The following is a 19,272-nucleotide window of genomic DNA, read 5'->3' as shown; positions in this document are numbered from 1 at the left end:
TAGAAATGAAAATCCTCGGCCCCACCCTAGACCTAATGAATGAGTCTTTTGGAGTGGGGCCCAGCAGTCTGTGTAAGCCTTCCAGGTGATTCTGCTGCATGCTCAGATGTGAGAACCACTGCTCTAGAATCTTTTCTAGTGACTCCAACTTCCCTTTGGGACTAGGCAGAGAGAATGACTTGTGGGTGGGTCCCAGGCCAGCCTAGCTGGGGCTGGCAGGCTGGAAAGGAGTTTGGGGGATAGCAGGGAGCTCCAGAGGCCTTAGGGTCCCTCTCTTACCACCTACTACTAAACGGCTCTTGAGTCCACGTGTTTCTCTCTAGCGGCCCCCGCCCATCTAAGCCAGTACCGTCTTTGCCTGGGCTGTTGCAGCAGCCTCGTAACTTGTCTCCCTGCACTCACTTCTGCCCCAGGCGGCCGTTCTCCGTGTGGCGCCGGAGTGAGCTTGCTGAGATGCAGATCTAGGCACACCATTCTGATGGCACCAACGTCTCTACTCTCCCTTTCTCAAGGAAGCCAAATTTCTCCCTCACACGCTCTCTTGTGTCTGATATCTGTTCTCCAAAGCACTGATTGTAATTTTATGTTTGCTTGTATGGATTATGGTTTTGTTCCAATTGTGTTCTCAGCCCCTAGCACCTAGCCCCTAGCCTGACATGCAGAAGGCACTCAATAAATACTGGTTGGCTGAATGAATGAGCCATCCAGGCATTTACTTCCTCCAGCTGGACTTTGCCCCCAGTGGCCAATCCAAGAGGGAGCCCAGAAGGAGAAGTTCTCTGGATCCCTGTGCTCACTCGGCTGGATTCAGGCTCCATTTCCCCACGGTGGCCCACCAGTCTGCTCATGGAGAGTGGGGAGAGCCCCGGGGAAATGGGCTCCAGCCTGATATTGTTGCTCCAGAGTGGCAGCCCCAGCTCTGCTTCAGCTCTGTGGCCTGTGTGACTCCTGAGCAGGCAACTCTCACAATCTCTGCCCTGTCCTGTCTCTCTTTCCTGCAACCGGCCATGCAGATCCCTATGCAATCGTCTCCTTCCTGCACCAGAGCCAGAAGACGGTGGTGGTGAAGAACACCCTGAACCCCACGTGGGACCAGACACTCATCTTCTACGAGATTGAGATCTTCGGCGAGCCGGCCAGCATCGCGGAGCAGCCGCCCAGCATCGTGGTGGAGCTGTACGACCACGACACCTACGTGAGTCTGCCTGCATCCCTCCCTCGTCTCACTGCCCACTCCCCCCAGGGGCCCAGGGAGAGCAACCGCTGCGAGGGACGGGTCCCCAACCAGACGGGTGTGCCCTAAGGCTGGGACTCTGGGCTTCTCCCCCGACCCCAGATTGCAAAGTGGTTAAGACGATTTTAGGGTAATTAAAAATGGATTGCCAGCGCATGTACTGTGGCTGCGACAGACGGTGTGGACAGGCCTGGAAAGGGCCCTCAGCTGTGGGTCAAGAGCCGGGGTTTTCTCTGCCTCTCACGCACTTACACGATCCCGGGCCAGTCCCTTTTCCCCATCAGAGAGGGGCGTTGACTCCACGGACATTTATCCCACACTTGTGTACTTGGCTGGTTTGCCCCTCACTTGGGGTTCCCAGTCTAGGGGGGAGGCGAGACTCACAAACAGAGAATCCTCCAGGGAGACAGCGGGTCCCCGAGTGCCGCATGGCTCTTGAGGCAAACGAGGGCCCTCCTGACAGAGCTGCCCAGCAGGACCTCCTGCGCCGATGGAAGTGCTCTGCAGTTGTCCTGTCCGAAATGGGAACCACTGGCCCCATGTGGCTCCTGAGCCGTTAAAATGTGGCTAGTGCGACTGAGAAACTGACTTGTACATTTCATTTTGTTTTAATTAATTACACTTTAAATAGCCACAGGTGGCTACTGGCTCTACTATTGGACAGCACAGCTCTGGAAGCTTCCCAAGAGGGCTGAAACGCGTGGGCGGGAAGGCTGTGGGGAGGACACAAGCCCTGGAGGAATTGTGGGATTGGGGTGCTGGAAGGAGGCAGGGGGCATTCTTGCAGAGTTTGGGGGCGAGTGGGAGACTGAGGGGAGGGGAGGGCAGGCTGGAAAGGAGAAAAGAGAATGAGGCCAGTGGAGCAGGGGCGTGACAGGCTCAGGATAACATTTTCAAAAGATGAAGGAAGAGAGAGACTGTGTCAGCTAGTGGGGCATGTGCCAGAGAGGCCCGGGTTGGGTTGGGGGGCAGTAGTGTGATGAAAGGGGAAGAGGCAGGGTTAGGAAGATATTTCCAGAGAGAATTGCCATGACTAGATGTCAGGTGCCCTGGGAGGGTGTGGTGACTGTTCAGGGTAGTGGGGGCCAGCTGGCAGTGGGCAAAGCAGGCCTGCGCTGGGGAGGCCAACCTGTGCGATTTTCTTCCCTTGGAAGTAAAAGCTGGCTCCTCGCGGGGTGGGCGATGAGCAACTTGTTTGGAGAAGAGCACAGGCCTGGTGCTTGTGGGGCAGGAGGAGGAGGAGGGAGGCAGGAGGACCAGGAGGGTGCTGGGCCAAGGGACGCAGCAGAAGGAGCAGACGCAAGTGCGGATGTGGGGCGGCCGGAAGGCAGCAGGCCCTGGTGTCTCTCACAGCAACATCACGCCTCCTCTTTATAAAATGTTGCTCTGGCCTTGTGTCTTGTCTGCAGGCAGTGCCTGGGAGGGATCCCAGGGGGAGACAGCCGTGGCCTCCTCCGGGCGGGTGGGCTCCAGGGTCCTGGGGAGAGCAGGGGCTGTGCTCGTTGGTAATGTAGTCAGAGAAGTCCCTGCTGCTGGCAAACGCCCATTGCTCTGAGCTCCTGCTGTCCTGGCTGCCCGGGCTCTGCAAGGATTCCCCTCCCCCACCCTCTCCATGACCCATCAAATAAGAGGTAATACCTCTCCCAGAGGAGCCTCCAGGAACCCTCCCAGTGCTTTGGCTGGTGTCCATTCTGAGCGGTTGGTGCTGGACTGTCACCTGCTGATGGGGGCATTTATGCAGCAGCTGGTGGTCACTCCAGAATGGCTCTTTGGGATGTCCCCAGCAGAGAGGTGACTGCTTGTAGGTAGAGGTGCCTCCCAGGCCTGTTCTGGGTTTCTCCAGATGAGGGCTTTGGACAGGGCATCTGAGCTTGTGAGGAATGCAGCACCAGCTGGCTGAGGCCCAGGTTCTGCCAGCTGCTCGCTGCCCGCTGCCCTCAGAGTCCAGCAAGGTCGCAGAGGCCCGTGTCAGAGGCTGAGCTTGGGCAGGGCTGTGAGTGATGGCTGAGAAGGGCAGAGGGCAGTACGGCTGCGGGAAATGGCCCACGCAAAGGCCAGGGGGTAAGAAGCCAGCCAAGGCCAGCAGGCTGGAGTAGAAGATGTGTGGGGAGGGAAAGGAGCAGGGCAGGAGAGGTGAGCAGGCTCCAGTGAGGGGGCCTTCTGTGCCAGGAGAAGAGTTTGGACTCTATCCTCTAGGCAGTGGGGAGCCATGGAAGGTGCCTGAGCAAAGGAATAATAAGATGTGAACATCATTTTAGCAAGACTCACATGATTTGACAAGTGTGATCACAGTCTCCGCATCTAAAAGGTGGTGGAATTTAAAGGTGAAATGAACAGGAGATACAAAAGTCCTTGGAAATGTCAAGTATCTATACTGTGAAGGAATTCGAGGAATGCTAGGATCCTGTCACTCTGTTCTCTCTAATGGACTCAGAGCTTGATTGAATTAAACAAGGCCAATGCTTTTGGGACATACAGAGGGACTTCCCCACCATGATGGGAATTCAAATCCAGCAGCAGTGGCCAGGCCCATCGCATGTTGTTCTCGTGTCCTTTTAAGGGGCAGAGCTCACCTCAGCACCAGAGGCTGCCCTTTCAGGTTCAGGAGGCCAGATACAGGCCTGGCGAAGAGCCCTGGCCTGGCGATGCTGACTCTTCTTTCTCCACTCCCTCTCCAGGGTGCCGATGAGTTTATGGGACGCTGCATCTGTCAGCCGAGTCTGGACCGGATGCCCCGGCTGGCCTGGTTCCCGCTGACTAGGGGCAGCCAGCCAGCGGGTGAGCTGCTGGCCTCTTTTGAGCTCATCCAGAGAGAGAAGGTGAGGCTGGGCCCTATCCAGATCACAGAGGCCTAGGCAGGGAATACAAGGTGTGTGTGTGTCGGGAAGACACCGGCAGGGTATAGCCTGACAGAGGGGAGGGGCTGCTGATATGTCGTCTTCCCCCACCAAGGGTCTACACTCAGTGGGGAGCACTGAACAGCAACTTCTAGAAGTCAGGCCTCCTGCCAAGACCCATTTTGGCCATGTTTTTTGAACCCCAAGTCAGGACGTGATCTAACTTTGGGGTAGAGTGTTAGAATCTGGACTGTGCTAGAACGCCTGAGTCCTCTGGCCATTGGACGTATTTTGCCCTGGGTCATATCCTGACGTGGTTTCTGGGAGGAAGATCTGGTTGAAAGGTGCTTCCTTGTGATGGGGAGGGGACTTCAGGGACAGGTAAGGGCAGGACCTCTTAGCACTGGCTCTGCCACGGCCTCGCTGAGTGATCCTGGGCCACCCACTTCCCTGCTGCAAAAGAGGGGGTTTGGGTTAGAACCATATCTTCAAACTTGCTCTTGTGTGATGTGGACCCCAATGTGTAAGCCAGATAGAAGTAGGGCTGTTCAGGTGACGTGTCTGGAGGGGCACACAGCATACTGTCCCCCCTGGCTTCCCCTCGTACCCTCCCACGAACTCCGAGGCAGCTCCAAGGGGACCCTAGGCCTCCAAGGAAGAGAGTCTGCAGACTGTGGGACTGTCTGATCACTGATGTATTCCATGAGTGTCATTTTGTGGTTGGAGATGGGTTTGCCTGGCCAGGGCAGAAAGGAGGGTGAAGGGGCCCTGTGTGACAAGCCCCTGAGCAAAGCTCTTTTCCTTCCCTCTAGCCAGCCATTCATCATATTCCTGGCTTTGAGGTAAGCCTTGCTCTCCTTTTCTCCTTCAAACTCCCTGCCGGCCTCCCTGTGTTTGCAGCCCTGTCTCGGGCTAGAAAGGGCAGCAGGCGTCCACCACCACTGTGTTGCCTTCAGGGAGAGGGGGGCCCAGTGGGGTCACAGGGGTAGGGTGGACAGAGGCTGGGGTCCCGACCCAGCTCAGGTCTTTCCTGCCCATTTTCCCTGAGAAGATCACAGCCTCAGATTGAAGGGACCTCATGGTCATCCAGCCTGTGGCTCTCAGCTGGGTGGCATGTTAGAATCCCTGGGCAGCTGTAAAAGTCCTCAGTGCGCTGGCCCCACCCCAGACCAAAGGAAACACAGTCTCTCAGGGTGTGGCTCAGGCAGCTTTCAGAGCTGCCTGGGGGATTTTAACGTACAGCCAGGACTGAGAGCCATTGACGTAGCCCAGTGGCTCTCAGCGTGGAATCACCTGGGATGTTGTTGGAAATGCTTCTTGGGACCCCCTTCTCGTCTCCTGAAGCAAACTCTGAGGGGCAGGCAGTGCAGTGTTCACAAGCCCTCCAGAGGATTCTGAGGCATACTCGCATTTCAGAAGCTCTGATTTAGACCACTGTTTCCACCGTGACCGGGTTTCTTTCCTCCACTTGTGATGGGGACATGGTGCCCTTGTCCCTGCTCTCCTTCCTTTTCCTGGGGATCACGGTAGAAAGTACAGACCTTTCGCTGTGGTACCCAGGCTAATTTGCCTCAGGAAATACTGTTCTCAGCCAGCTCAGCTGCAGCTTTGAGAAGCGGTCACCTGGGCCCTGTTTGGACGCTAACCCCTCACAAGGCAGCCCACACAACTTGTACACAGATCTTACTGTGCAGGCCTTCCTTTGCCCCTCAGTTCTCCCTCTATTCTCCCCCCACCTGCCCTTGTCTCTCTCCCATTCCCTCTCCGGTCAAGTCCAAGCTCCCACTCTCAGGCCTGCCAGCGCCTGGGACTCCGGGGTGTTTCTCCTTGGCTCCCCAAGTCCACATGCTCCAGCAGGAGGAACAGCTCCAGGGCTGCAGGCCTGTCTGCTTCCTGGGGCTGCTGCACAAGGCAGGGCCCTTCCCACCACCTATCTGGCTGCATTTCCCCCTTCTCCTGTCACCTCCAGAGATGCCTGGGCTCTAGGTTTATGTTTTGGTGTCTCCTCCCAGTCCCTCTGCATTGTCGCCCATTGTACTTTCTTTCTCAGGGCCCATGTGGAGGGCGTGGCTAGAAGCACATGGCACTGGCCGGGGATGGGAGGTGGTGTCTGTTGGCTCCTTTCAGGGTAATGTCCGGGGAGCTGATCTCGGCCGCAGCTCTGTGCTCCTTGTCACTAATGGTGAACTTTTACCGTCCCACCCTTCTCCTCCTTTCACCATCTCCTGGATGTGGAACGTCCCATGGTGTGGTCCAGGTACACGATACATCACGGATCCTGGAGGAGGTAAGGTGGACCCTCATGCTACGGCTGTGGCTGGGGGAGGGGTGGGCAGAGACAGAGGGCAGGTAAAGGCCAGCCTCTGGGCATGTGCCCTGGAGCTTTCTGGGTTCCTGGTTCTCCAACGGGCATCTGTCACACAGAGACCAGTCTGGATTTCATTCCCTGCACTCTGAGTGGATCCAGGGCTGCCTGGGGTATGTCCTGGCATGATTCTGGCCTCAGAGGACCTGCTGCCCTGTTGGAGGCCAGCGTTATCTAGACCTCATGGACAGCAGTACATAGTTTCATCTGACTGAGGACCAGGTGGCATGTTTTCAAGAATACAATGTTCATAAGGGGCCAGAGTAGTCAAGGAAGCCTTTCTGGTGGAGGTGGCATTAACCAGACATTGATGCAGGAAGAAGGTGGGAAACCTGCCTTTAGCCCAAGGGGCCGAGCGCCAGTTTAGGGCCTGGATGGTTTAGGTGCTGGGGTGGGTTGGGGAGTCCCAGAAGACGTTTAGGGTTTGCATCCAGATGAAGCAAGGCTTCGTCTTCTGCCGTGGGGGTTGAGGAGCATGTTCCCTCCTGGCCTTCTGTGCATCTGTGAGTGGGTCCTCATGAATGAGCAGGGGCAGAAGCCGGGGTAGAAAGATGGGAAGGAGAGCCCTCGTCAGATGGGGGGTTGGGCAAAGGGCAGCCACTTCCTGCCATCAGGGACTCCTCAGGCGGGCAGCAGACACCATTTGACATTTTCAGTGCAACTCGGACTTCAAGTGCAGGGTCAGGATGTGGGATCCGTAGGCCCCGCACCCCTTACCTCACTTCCTTTCGCTCCCAGCTCAAGGTGGGGTCCGCCAAGTACACAGGCCATAATTGAGCCTGACAGGCAGCCTCCTGCTTTTGGCTGCAGTTGGAAAGACTGCCGATTTGGAAAGGGAAGCAGAGTCCTGTCCAGGGAAGCAGCACGGAGCCCTCTCTCGATTGAGAGTGTTCTGTGGCCAAAACCCACAGCTTGCTCTGAAGAAGACCCAGCCCAGGGATGCGTTATTAAAAAAAGTTAAAATCCTTAATAACTGGATTTGTAATATATAACAGTGAAGGCTCAGATTCCGAGAGCAGGGATCTGGCTGTGGTCTCCTTGTCAGGAAGCAAATCCAAATCTGCAGCTTTTGGGCCAGACCCTGCAGAGGGCCAAGTGTCCTGCTGCAGGGCCGGTCCTGCCATAGGCTGAAGTGGGGTGTGGGTTAGCAAGGCCAGGCAAGAGCAAATCCTGGGGATCTGTGGACACAGGGAGGGGCTAAGTCAGCAGGTTCAGAGGGCCCGAGGCCCCCAAGGATGAATGGAGTAAGAGATGGTCCAGGAAACCACCCTCGGGGGTGACCGTGTGAACCCCTCATCCCCAGGGGCTCCCACCCCAGCCCTAGGGCCTGTAGCTGCGCCACTTCCCTGCACTTGAAGGCTGAGCCTCCTGCCAGAGTCTTGGGTCCGATTTGGTTGTAGGAATCTGAGGGGACTGGGTGGAGGCAGGGTAGTCCTGAGGCGGCTGCTGCTCCTGCAGGAAGCTTGACGCCTTCGCAGGATTCTTCTGTCTTCTTTGCATTAGCCAAGCTCTTGCCTTATATTTCCCCATTCATTCCCCTCCAGGCTCCCAGCCTGATCCCTGTGAGGAGCGCTCCAGCCGTCCTAGAGAGCTGTGATAAGCCGTGCCAGGAGCTTAGATTCTGGGCCCCCGGCCACGGGAGGGCTTGCAAGTCTGGGAGCAGAGAGGGCAGATAGGTAGTTAGGAAGTTATCTGGCTGCCGGGGTATGGCTGGGGGCAGGGGCAGGAGGAGAGACCAGCTAGGAGGCTTGGGTGACTGAAGGGTGCTTGAAGGAAGGGCCTCCTCGGTGGGGAGTGCCTTTGGGCAGTGCAGCCCAAGGCTGTGTGGGTGGCAAAGTGTCCCCAAATGAGACGAAATGCCATCTGTCCATGCTGAGAGCTCTCGGAGCAGATGGAGGACAGTGGAGATGGCTTCCTGGAAGAGGTGACACTGCGCTCACTTCTGAAGCAGGGCTTGGCAGGAGGGGGGGTAGGGATCCAGGTGGCAGGGCCTTGGGCTGGGGGCATGTCACCACCTGGGGCCAGTTTGTTGGGCAAGATTTTCCCTCCCCCAGGCTTTCTATCTATCTTGGGCACCCCTATCTGGGGGCTGTAGGCAGAGAAGAGGAACTGTTACGTCCTGTGGTTAGGCTTTGGTCACATGAGGGAGAGGTGGGTCCTTGGAGAGAGCATGGGTGGAGGGGGCTTCCCTCCTGGCTCCCACGCCTGTCTTTCTGTGTTGCCTGCTGTTTTCCTCCCTTCCCGAGCCCTGCTCGCTTTCCCCTCTTCCCGCTCTCCCTTCGAGTTTCCCTCTTCCTCTGTTTGCTCCTTGGCCCTGGCTCCTTTTCTCCCTCCTTCTCCCGCCTCTTCTGAGCCCTCTGTCTCGTTTCTTTTCCTTTTTGTCTGGAGAACAAAGGCAGTCCGTGCTGCCAAGGGGAATGAGTTCAAAGAAGCTGCAATTTTAGATTTCCTGAGAACTGGCGAGTGTGCACATGCACGTGTGTGCGCGAGTGTGTACACTCACAAGAACACACACACGCATGCACATGCGGCAGAAGAGGGGACGGCTGATTCCTGAACAACCAGGGGCCCCTAGGATGTGGACATGTGCAGAGGAAGACTCGCTTGGGGGCTCCTTAGGTGGGAGCAGGGGGCGTGGTTGGAGTTGTGCCCTTGGTTAGGCTTCTCCTGTCCTCTGCGGAGGGGACTCCTCTGTGGAGTCCCTTCCCTAGTAGAAGGAAGGGACTGCATGCTCTGTGGCTGTTCTCACTGCAGGCTCAGGGGGCCAACCAGCTGTCACTCCTGCCCTTCCAAAGCCAGGCGACAGCGTATGGCTTTTAGTCTGAGATGTACACGAGGTAGTCTCCTGCAATCCCAAATCCACTAGAAGGAAAAATTTGGTGTTTTGCAATCAGGAAAATAAGCCCAGTGGTCCGCCATCCCCCAACCCTCCCCCAAGGCCTTAATTTAAAACACTGTTTTTCCTCCGAAGTGTAATTAGAGCAACATGTTATTCCTAACGAGCTGGGTGGGGCAGGCAGACAATGGAACCCTCCCAGCCTGCCTGGCTGCCCCCGCCTGGAGCTCCCTGAGGAGCCAGGATCTGAATGTCCAGAGGGTTTCCCTGACTGTACCCCGCTGGGTGAGGTGGGGGTCTGTGGGCTACCGGTGGCAGGACTGATCTCCCGTGGCTGGATGGGCCAACACTACCCCCTGCCCTGGGAATGAATGTCTGTCTAGTGTGGTGGCCCCTAGGACAGGGGGAGGAAACCCCGTACGCAGTTTAGGGCCTTTGCCCCCGTCCTAGACAGCAGGATGGACAGACCAAAGGGGGCATGAGGACAGTTCTGCTAATCTGAGAGGAGAAAGAGCCTCATTTGTCCTTGGGTCCTTGTCTTGGTCTGAGCGGCTCGGTAAACGCCTTGCCTCCCTGCAGAATCCGGGGAATCCAGAGTCAGGGGAGCAGCCCCAGGTCTGCGCTGCATTTAGGGTGGGTGGGAGGGTGATCGAGGAAGGGCTTGATCAATGTGGCTTTATATCTAGCTAGGCTTATATTCTAAGGCTGCCCTCGAGGGCTGCAGTTCTCAGAGTCCCCTGTCACACATAGGACAGTGAGGCAGGATGTCCCGGTGGCACTTTCAGCGTGCAGTCTCCTCCCCACGCCCCCGCCTGGCAATGTTGATATGCTTCCCCAGTTCTGATAAGGACCGCTGCGGCCCACCCCTGTTGAGAATCACTGTCTGCAGCCCACCCCTGTTGAGAATCACTGTCCTGGAGGGGGGTGGTGTACCTCAGGTTAGCTGGACCAGAAAAACCTTGAGAATCTCGGGCACAAGAGCTGGCCATCTGGCCAAGGCCACAGGACCCACGTGTGAGATATCAGAGACCTGTTAGGACCTTGGGAAACTTGGACACAGGGTCACTTTTAGGCAGAATTCAAAGAAGTCAGAGAGTAGGCTTATAAGAAGTTTCTGGAATGGTTGGGGAGATTTTCTGGAGGATGGAGAACTTGAACGAGGCCCTGAAAGTGGTGTTAGATTCAGGAAGAGGGTAAGGAAAGCCCATTCAAACAGAGGGAACCATGAGCAGGCGCAGGGGAGGGAGGGCTTGGCGAGGGCCAGGGGACCGGCTGGGGCAGACTAAGGTGTGGGAAGGGAAGGAGGGGAGAATATGTCGGAGACAGTTCTTCATCCACCCACCCACCCACCCATTCACCCCCTGCCACCCCTCCTTCCCTTCAGTTATCCATTCATAATCCATTATTTATTAGACAGAGGGTTCAGCTGTGGTACCTGTGTGTAGAATTGCTGGTTTCACCGGGGACATAGACAAATGAACACATAGCGATGGCACAGGGTTTTGTGTCTTTCAATGGGAGTGAGTCAAGTTGCTGTGGGAACCATGAGGGTGTTTAACTTAAGCTCAGGGCCCCAGGAAAGATTGAAGTGGAGACCTGAAATCGAAGTAGGAGGTAGCCAGATGAAGTGGGAAGACCTTTCAGACAGAGGGACCCATGAGCTGCAAGCCTCACTGGTAAAGAGAGCATGGTGTCTCCTGCAACCTGCAAGTGTTCAGAAGGGCAGGTGCGAGCATGTTCAGGGAGGTGGCTTGTCACTCTGTAGGGTCCCAGAAGGGAAAGGGATCTGGTGAGAGGTGAGACCCAGGAAGTCCCAAGGAGCTAGGAGGTGAGGGGTCTTGGCGGCCTTGTCAAAGACTGTGGACTTCCTCCTGAGCAGGTAAGGAACCTCTGAAGGCTCTTAAACAGAGTGACAGTCTTAGATAGGGCCCCTTGGCTGCAGAGCACAGCATGCATTGGTTGTGAGGAGCAGATGTACAAAACCAGAGGCAAGGAGACCACTTAGGAGGATGCTGATGAATCCAGGTGAGAGAGGGTGGTGGCCCGAGCTGCAGAAAGAAGACGGGGCATGAACATGTGAGAGATGTGGGAGGCAGACTCGCCCCGGCCAGGTGATCAATCAGACATGGTGATAAGGGGGAGGAGAGCTGAGAGTGACATGGGACTTTTTGGCTTGGTTGTCAAGGTGGATGGTGGGGTGGGTTTCTGAGGCGACATTTGAAAAGAGCAGGTTTTGCTCTTTTCAAGGGGAAGTTAGAGAATCCAGTTTTGGACAAACTGAGTGTGAGAGGCCAGTAGGACACACAGACGAATTGAGCAGTAAGAGGCTGGGACGCGGGTCTGGGGTTCAGGAGAGATGTTTTGGAGCAGAAAGCCTTGGAGAGAAGTGTGCAGGGAGGAGACTCAAAAAGCAGAGGGTAGAGAAGGTGGCAGCCTGTGTGGAACCAGAGGGATGGATTTAAGAAAGAGGCCGAGGTCAGCTGGCCAGAGGCTGCTGAGGGAGTGAGAAAGATAGGAGCTGGTGAGCGGCTTCTGGGTTGGATTTCAAGGAGGCTGTCGATGAGTTTGGAGAGAGAAATTTCCAGGGAGCGGATGAAGGGAGCAGAGCTGAGTGCGCTGGGCAGAGGACCGTGTGGAAACAAGAGAGAGGATGGAGGCAGTCCTTTGCAGGAAGAGGAGAGGGAGGGAGGGCAGGGGTGGATCGGAGAGACCGTCTTTAAATGGGGAAGGAAAAGATCCAGCAGATAGCGTGGACAGTTGGGGAGGACCGCATGAGAGAAGTCCGGGAATCAGTGTTTAGGCCCGATGCTCAGTGATAATGCCACAGCTACAGACGGGCAATGCGGTGTGCACAGTGGGCAGGGGACAGAGGCCCATGGTGGCAGTTTGCAGGCTGGGCGGAGGTAGGGGGCGGCAGAGGCAGGGGTCCTGGGGAGTGGCAACAAATGCCAGGGACCAAGGATGTCCTGGGCCCCCTGGGAACAGTGAGGTGGACAGAGACGGCCTTGGGATGAGACTGGTGGCCTCGTGCCAAGGAAACTGCTCCACGGACACACGTCTAACCACTATCTCTGCTTGTCTCTCCCTGCTGCCTCCTCTGGGTCTGGCGCTCTACAGCTGTGTGCACCTGCCTTCTTCCTCCAGGGCCTCCTCCAAACGGTACTGGAGTCTATCCTTCTCAAGGGTCTTGTTCCCTGTCCTCTTCTATAAACAGGTCCCTGAAAATGGGGGGGCCTGGTCCTCAGCATACAGAGAGGAACGTCTTCAACTCTGAGCTCAAGGAAGCCTGGAAGGAAAGACGGAACATGGAAATGAGGGATAAAAAAGGGTCCAAGGGATGCTGCCCAGAGTTTGGGGGCCTGGAGAGGAATGTTCTGGGAAAAGGGAAATATATGAATGAGTTTTCTTGGGTGATTTCAGGAGAATGTTGCAACCGTGTGAGAAAGGCTTATCTTTCTGCCTCTTCAACCAGGGGGGTCTTGGGGTGGTTCCCTCCCTGATCCCTTCTTTTTGCCCTTTTGCATCTTGGGCTTTGGGCCCTGAGGCCTAATTGGACTGGATATCAGCCTCAAGCAGGTCACAAACAGGCCACGAGCAGGTCTGCAAGCCTCACCCTTCTTTGAAAGAGGCAGCCGTTGATCTGCAGCCACTGCAGCTGGTGGCCTTGGAGTGCCAAGGGTGGGCACCAAGCCAGGTGTCCTCATAGCAGCCATGCCATTGCGGTGGCTGTCCAGGCCCTGCCGCCACCCTCCAGGGGCACCATTCATGTGGACCGAGATGTGCACAGCAGCCCCTGGAGCTGTGCCCTGTGGCAGCCCTGCATGTCACCCCCCCCGCCCCGCCCTGCTGATGGCATCTGTCTCTCAGTCAGTCTAGAAACGTACATGCTCCCTACATGATGTCACCTGCATTGTGAGTCTGGAGGAAAACGGTGTATTCCTCCACTTTGTGCCCTGGTGACGTAGGATATGTGTGAAGCCAGTGTTGTTCTGAGAGATGCTTCTGGTGGCTCAGTTCTCTTCAGGTCACCCTGGGAGATCAATAACAACGCTAGTGGTAAAAGCAATGGCACCAACAGCAATCCAGTAACTATTATTGTTTATTAAGCACCCCCCGTGTGCCCGACACTCTTTGTATTTGTTCTCTTACGGAATTCTCAGAGCAACTTTGTAAGGACATTGTAATCCCAGATCTTCATCTGAGGATATGAATCACAGAGGTTGAGTAATTTGCCTAAGGTCACACAGCTAGGAAGTGACAGGGCTGGAACTAGAATCAAGGTCTGGATTGGTTCTAGAGATGAGATTCTTATCACTGTAGTTCAGGGAAGTGTGGCATCATGTGTGTGTCACTGGGCAGGAGTAACAGCTGGAGCTGGTTGTGAAGTGGTGAGATGGGAGGAAGCGGGTGTGCGCTCTGCTCCAGCTGCTGCCACCAACGACATCGAGCACATGTAGTTGGCTACACCATCCTTTGGGAAAGAACGCCGAGCAAGTCACTTGGAGCAGGAATCCAATGGTGCAATTGTTTATTAAGTGAGATTACACGAGGCCAGCTCTGTAAAGTGTCCAGCATAGCCCTTTTAATTATAGTTAACATTTCCTCAAGGTTAGGGTTTCCAGGTATGGATGTGCAGGTTGTGCACTGCACAAGGTCCCTGAGACTAAGGGGGGTGCAATTTCCAGTGCAGACATAACACATTTGTATTTGTTATAACAATTTTCCAGTAGGTGGCAGTAAAGTGTCTTGTTCTAATAAACTAGCAAAATAGGGTAATTTTGTGACATGGAAATAAAGAGCTTTAAGGAACATCTTTCTCTAATTGTCGCAAAGGTGCCGTGTGGGCTAGTATTCCTATTATTGAGAGTTTACATGAATCAAGCACTCTTCTAAATGTTGTATTAACTTCTTCAAGCCTCACGCTAACCTTCAGTGGTTGATAACTGAATCCTTCAGTGGTTGATCAGGGATTAATAACCATTTTATAGATGAAACAATTGAGTCATAGAGAGGTGACATAAGTTACCTAACAGAGCCGGATTCATACCCAGAGTGTTCCCACCACTGAGACATGGCAGTGCCTGCCTAATCCACAGTATTGCCTGCTTCCCTTGCCCCCGTCTGCTTCTCCATGTCATTCTTGGTGGTCCTTGGGGATTCTTGCCCACGTCTTTTTGGCAAACCCTCAGGAGGCCGAAGTTGACACATACTGTGCTCATCTCTGCTGTGTGTGGTGAAAGGGCCTCCCCAGTGGCGCCTTTTGGTGCTGTAGATCACGGGCATTTATATCCCTTCCTCCTACTGCTCAATACTCTTTCTGGTTCCCAGGGCAAGGGCTCTGTCCTCACGGTGGACAGGTGTGAGAGGTGGGTGTTTGGGGCTGACAGGTGTCTGTGATGGGTGTGGGGGTAGAAACGGAACAACAGGGTGGGTGGTAAGTCAGGAAGGTCTGAGTCAAGGGGCAGGAGAACCAGGCCAGTGGGAGGGCACATAGTCCTGTCCTGGACTGAGGGGGTGAAGTGGATGTGTCAGGATGGAGTGGGCGGGGTGTGTGTATGTGTGTGTCAGAGATGGGATGACCCTGAGCAGCTCCCTGGTGCATCAGAGCCTGCATTGTGGGAGGAGGGATGACCTGGGGTTCATTTGAAACAGGGTGACCTGAGCCCTGGGACAAGGTTCTCAAATTGTGATCCTGGAGAAGATGGTACTTGGAAAAACTGATTTAGCTCTCTCATGTCTGCCTGCCTGTTTGCCCACTTGTGTGTCCTTGCCCCTCTGTTTCTGTCTCTCTCCATACATGTCCCTTTTTCCTGTCTTCTCTGTCCTCTTTTCTTGTCTCTCTGTCTCGTCTTCTCCCCACCTCTATCTCTGTTCTACGCTCCGTCCCTGCAGTCAGAGGACACAGACCTCCCCTACCCGCCACCCCAGAGGGAGGCCAACGTCTACATGGTTCCCCAGAACATCAAGCCAGTTCTCCAGCGTACTGCCATCGAGGTGAGCCCAGCCCCCGGGTAGGGGTCAGAGGGCAGCCTGGCCCTGCCCCTGGACAGCCCAGCCTTTCCTGGACCCTGGGACCTTTCCAGCCTCTCTCCTCACCGTGTGTCCCCAGATCCTGGCATGGGGCCTGCGGAACATGAAGAGTTACCAGCTGGCCAGTGTCTCCGCCCCCAGCCTCGTGGTGGAGTGCGGGGGCCAGATGGTACAGTCCTGTGTCATCCGGAACCTCCGGAAGAACCCCAACTTTGACATCTGCACCCTCTTCATGGAAGTGGTGAGCTCAACCTTCCTGCTGTCCCCTTCCAGTGTCCTGGGGGCTAGAATTTCCTTGGGATCCCAAGCAGCCTGCAGTTCGACTCTCCGTGGGGTCCTGTGCGGGTCCCAGCATCTCCCACCTCACTTGCCTGTGAGAATGGGGAGGAAATGCTCACACTCCCCTCTCCAGAAGAGCTGAAGCCTGTGAGCAGCACAGTGGGGCCAGCTTGCTCCCTCCTACCTAGATCCCAAGCCCACAGAAGTCCCAAGGACCCATCCATGGCTGTTTTCCCTTTCAGAGCAGGTCTCAATGCCTCAAAGGACCCCTCAGGGGCCTGCCAGGGCTCTGACCTTCCGTGGTTTCTCCAGACCTTTCCTGAGCCGGGCCTCCCTGCCTGGGCACCCACAGAGGGCTTCACTCCTGAGGCCCGCAGGCCCCAGTCCTCTTCAGTTCCTGGCGTTGCCTGGGCGCAGTGGCCGGAGTAGGGCAAGTCTGAGGAAAGGAACATGGTTTGCAAGATGAAAGCACTATAGAAATTCCAGGCCCAGTGGCTGTCAACAGGAGCGTCCTCCTGGCTGAGCCAAACCCGCCACCGAAGGAGAGCATATAAATTATTTCGAGTTGTGTTCAAAGTGCTTTTGGGGCTGGGGGGTAGGGTGGGGTGGGGAGAAGAATCTCAGTCTGTAAGCCAACTCCTGAGTATCCACTTGGGGGGCACTGTCTGCAAGAAATGTTGAGTCCTGGGCCAACTTCTTCCCTCTTCCACTCCCAGCCGGTGAGGGTTCAGGGAAAGGAGACTTGCTTTCACTTCGGGCTGAGCTGGATGTGTTTGGAAGGTAAAGCTCTGGGGGAAAAGCCAGCCTCTGTGTACAGCATTCAAGAGGTGGGAGGAAAAGGTGTGTGCCTTCTACTGCCCTGGCCAGCTCCTGGGCTCAGCCAACCACCACCTGTGGGTTATCTGTGAGTTTATAGACATTCTCTCTCATCTGTGAGCTTGTCCTGTGAAGAAGGGACCCCCTCCCGCCTCTGATACCTCCCAGAGGTGGGTTCTGCCCACTGCTCAGAGCTTCCCTCTTTCTCTGCCCAGATGCTGCCCAGGGAGGAGCTCTACTGTCCCCCTATCGTGGTCAAGGTCATCGATAACCGCCAGTTTGGCCGCCGGCCTGTGGTGGGCCAGTGTACCATCCGTTCCCTAGAGAGCTTCCTGTGTGACCCCTACTCAGAGGAGAGTCCGTCCCCACAGGGCGGCCCAGGTAGGGGGAGGCATTGTTGATGGGGAGGGCTGGGGCAGAGGGGGCGCTGCCGGTGACACCTCCCTTGAGATGTGTCCCAAAGCCCTCCTTTTACCGGGACCTGAATGACAGGTGGTTTCTTCTCAGCTGACCAGAAGGGTGGGGATTTCGCCTTCTTCAGGGTATCACCTGGCTCTGGGCTGGGTACACCGGGAGTGGGGACCTGTGCCTGTGGGGTTGAGAAGTGAGGGCTGACAGAGGCAGGAGAGGGAAGAATTGGGTGGGAGGGAGAGAAAGACACAGATTGGGAAATGTGGAGAAACTGAGGGGTTTTGTCTCGTAGTTCCCTGGCTGAGTCTTGTGGCTGGGCAGGGGCGAGCCCCCAGAGGGGGCCCCTCTCAGACTATTCCCATGTGCGTACTCTCCCCTACAGACGATGTGAGCTTACTCAGTCCTGAGGAAGATGTGCTCATTGACATTGATGACAAGGAGCCCCTCATCCCCGTGCAGGTAGGATGCCGGGTCCCGGGGGGGACACTGCTTCCCACCAAGAGCCGGCCGAGATCCCCACCCTGTCTCTCCCGCCTTCCTTATCACATGGTGTCTATGAGATAGCTCCCTCTGGACACTGTACACATGGAGGGACCTAGATGGAGTTTTCAGCCTGGTCGGGAGTGGGGTGGAAGGGTTGGGCGGAAGCTGTGTGTGGTCCTCCGGGCAGGACCCAATGATTTTTCTCAAAGCATATGAGAAAAATGGCCCCTCTACCTTGAGGGCTCCCCCTTCGCGATCACCCAGGAAACCTGGGTGAGGAGCAAATGAGAGAGAAGGCAGAGTGGAGAGGCAGTGAGTGGGTACCTTTGGAGTGCTCCGGTCCCCTCGCCTTACCTCAGCCAGGACCCTCTGGACTCGTGCTTGGTGGCACTTGGAGGCAGCTCAAGAGGAGGGGTCTGTGTCTAAGCCAATAGCCCCCCTCAACCCATTCCTCCACCCCCAGGGAAAGGAAGGGAGGGGGCAGGAGAGGGGCCTTATTCCAAGGGTTTCAACTCTGCAGCAGGTAAGAGGCGTCTCTTTGTTATGTACTCGGTCGGCACCCTCGGGCTGAGCAGCATGATAACCCAAGCCAAACAGCGTGGCAGGAGGTCTGTGGCATCTCTTCCTGAGGGGGGAGCACTATCCTCACCTAGGGTCCTGGGGTGGCTCTGGGTCCCGTAGAGCTGAGACCAGCCAGCCTTTAGCTGGCCATCTGTTCTAGGTTGTCAGCTTCCTCTCAGCTTCACGCGATGCTGGTCACACCCTGGCACCTGGGGCTCCCAGACTTTCCCGGTTGCCTGGAGGCAGGGCCTCCTAGCCCACGCAGAGTCCTCGGGCCCACAGCCTGTTTATTCACCCAGGGATAGTGGGGCACTTCAGCGGGCTTTGTTTCCTTTAAACCCTCAATCCAATATTAGCCTTGAGAGCAGAACACACTTGGCTGTTGGACTTAGGATCCTCAAAGCTGTCCCTAGGGCTGTGTTTATAGGGACTTCCCCTGACATTTCGGGCTAATTTCTCTGATTTCATCTCTTACACCTTTGTGCCACTTCCAAGGGACCATCTCTGGTGTGCAGCCCTCGCTGCTATCAAAACAAGAGGTCTTGCTCTATAGTTTCACTGATGGCTAAGAGTACTCAGAAGTCCTGAACTCTCCATTTCTCCCATGTCCACGGCTCTCCAGGGCTCCACCCCACCATCCTTTCTGCTGGAGACACCTCTGGCAACTGCTGGTTATTCTTTAAGACTTAACTTAGTTGTGGTCACCTGCTTCCAGGATCCTTCTCTGGCTCCTCCCCTTTTCCTACAAGTCCCATCTATACCTTGGTCATTGCGCTTGCCTTGGGTCCTGCTTTTCTCTGTAAATGGCAGCATCTTCCTCAGACTAGGTGCAGGGCAGTGACTGGGTGCGTTCCTCTTTGTGCCCTTCATGCCATCACAGGGCCTGGCTTAGAAGCAGGTGTTCAGTGAAGTCGGCTTGGGTGGGTGGATGGATAGACAGATGGACGGATAGATGGGTGGATAGATGACCTGCCTACTCTCTGGAAGGGGTGTAAGAAGGAGCTTCTTTTGACTGGGGAAAACCAAGTGGAAATTTCAGATGGTCCTACACAGGATTCAGCTATACTCAGTGCTAGTGCCTTCTGGCCTGTGTGGGTCTTTGTAGCTGAATTAGACAGATAATTAGCCCCAACTCCAGTTTGCGTGATCCTGGCTCCCATTTCCCACCCCCTCACTGGGCTGTCTGAGTCTGTGCAGGGAGGTGCGGGGCTGGCCTAGCAGGATTCCCATTGTGTGCTGCCCTTAAAATGCCTACAGGCTTGGGGTGGGGGGGAACTATTTTGGGTACGAGCACAGCCCGAGGCAGATGGTGAGGAGGCCCAGTCTGGATGTCCTCTTGGTGTTGACATGAGTGGACTGGGGCTGGGGTCTGAGCCAGAGCAGGGTCTGTGTTCTCTGTGGGAGCCCACGGCCACTCTGA

The 19,272-nt window shown here is 55.8% G+C and overlaps 1 protein-coding gene across 23 annotated transcripts in view; it reads left to right on the top strand.

Annotated features, from left to right (window-relative positions):
- Window positions 1–19,272, top strand: part of DYSF (dysferlin) — a 207,617-nt gene that overhangs the window by 128,573 nt on the left and 59,772 nt on the right. For 16 of the 23 annotated variants that reach the window (XM_033124795.1, XM_033124787.1, XM_033124801.1 and 13 more), the window contains 8 exons: window positions 1,014–1,195; window positions 3,913–4,053; window positions 4,884–4,913; window positions 6,329–6,358; window positions 15,165–15,266; window positions 15,382–15,543; window positions 16,613–16,778; window positions 17,191–17,267. In XM_033124795.1, the coding sequence (XP_032980686.1) occupies window positions 1,014–1,195; window positions 3,913–4,053; window positions 4,884–4,913; window positions 6,329–6,358; window positions 15,165–15,266; window positions 15,382–15,543; window positions 16,613–16,778; window positions 17,191–17,267 (890 nt within the window). Of the gene's footprint in view, window positions 1–1,013; window positions 1,196–3,912; window positions 4,054–4,883; window positions 4,914–6,328; window positions 6,359–12,389; window positions 12,432–15,164; window positions 15,267–15,381; window positions 15,544–16,612; window positions 16,779–17,190; window positions 17,268–19,272 lie in introns of all 23 variants that reach the window. The other 7 variants (XM_033124779.1, XM_033124786.1, XM_033124784.1 and 4 more) reach the window with 1 other exon arrangement.

This window comes from Rhinolophus ferrumequinum, chromosome 13, assembly GCF_004115265.2.
Source record: "Rhinolophus ferrumequinum isolate MPI-CBG mRhiFer1 chromosome 13, mRhiFer1_v1.p, whole genome shotgun sequence".
Lineage (NCBI taxonomy): Eukaryota > Metazoa > Chordata > Mammalia > Chiroptera > Rhinolophidae > Rhinolophus > Rhinolophus ferrumequinum.
This window is presented reverse-complemented; position numbering and strand designations above follow the sequence as displayed.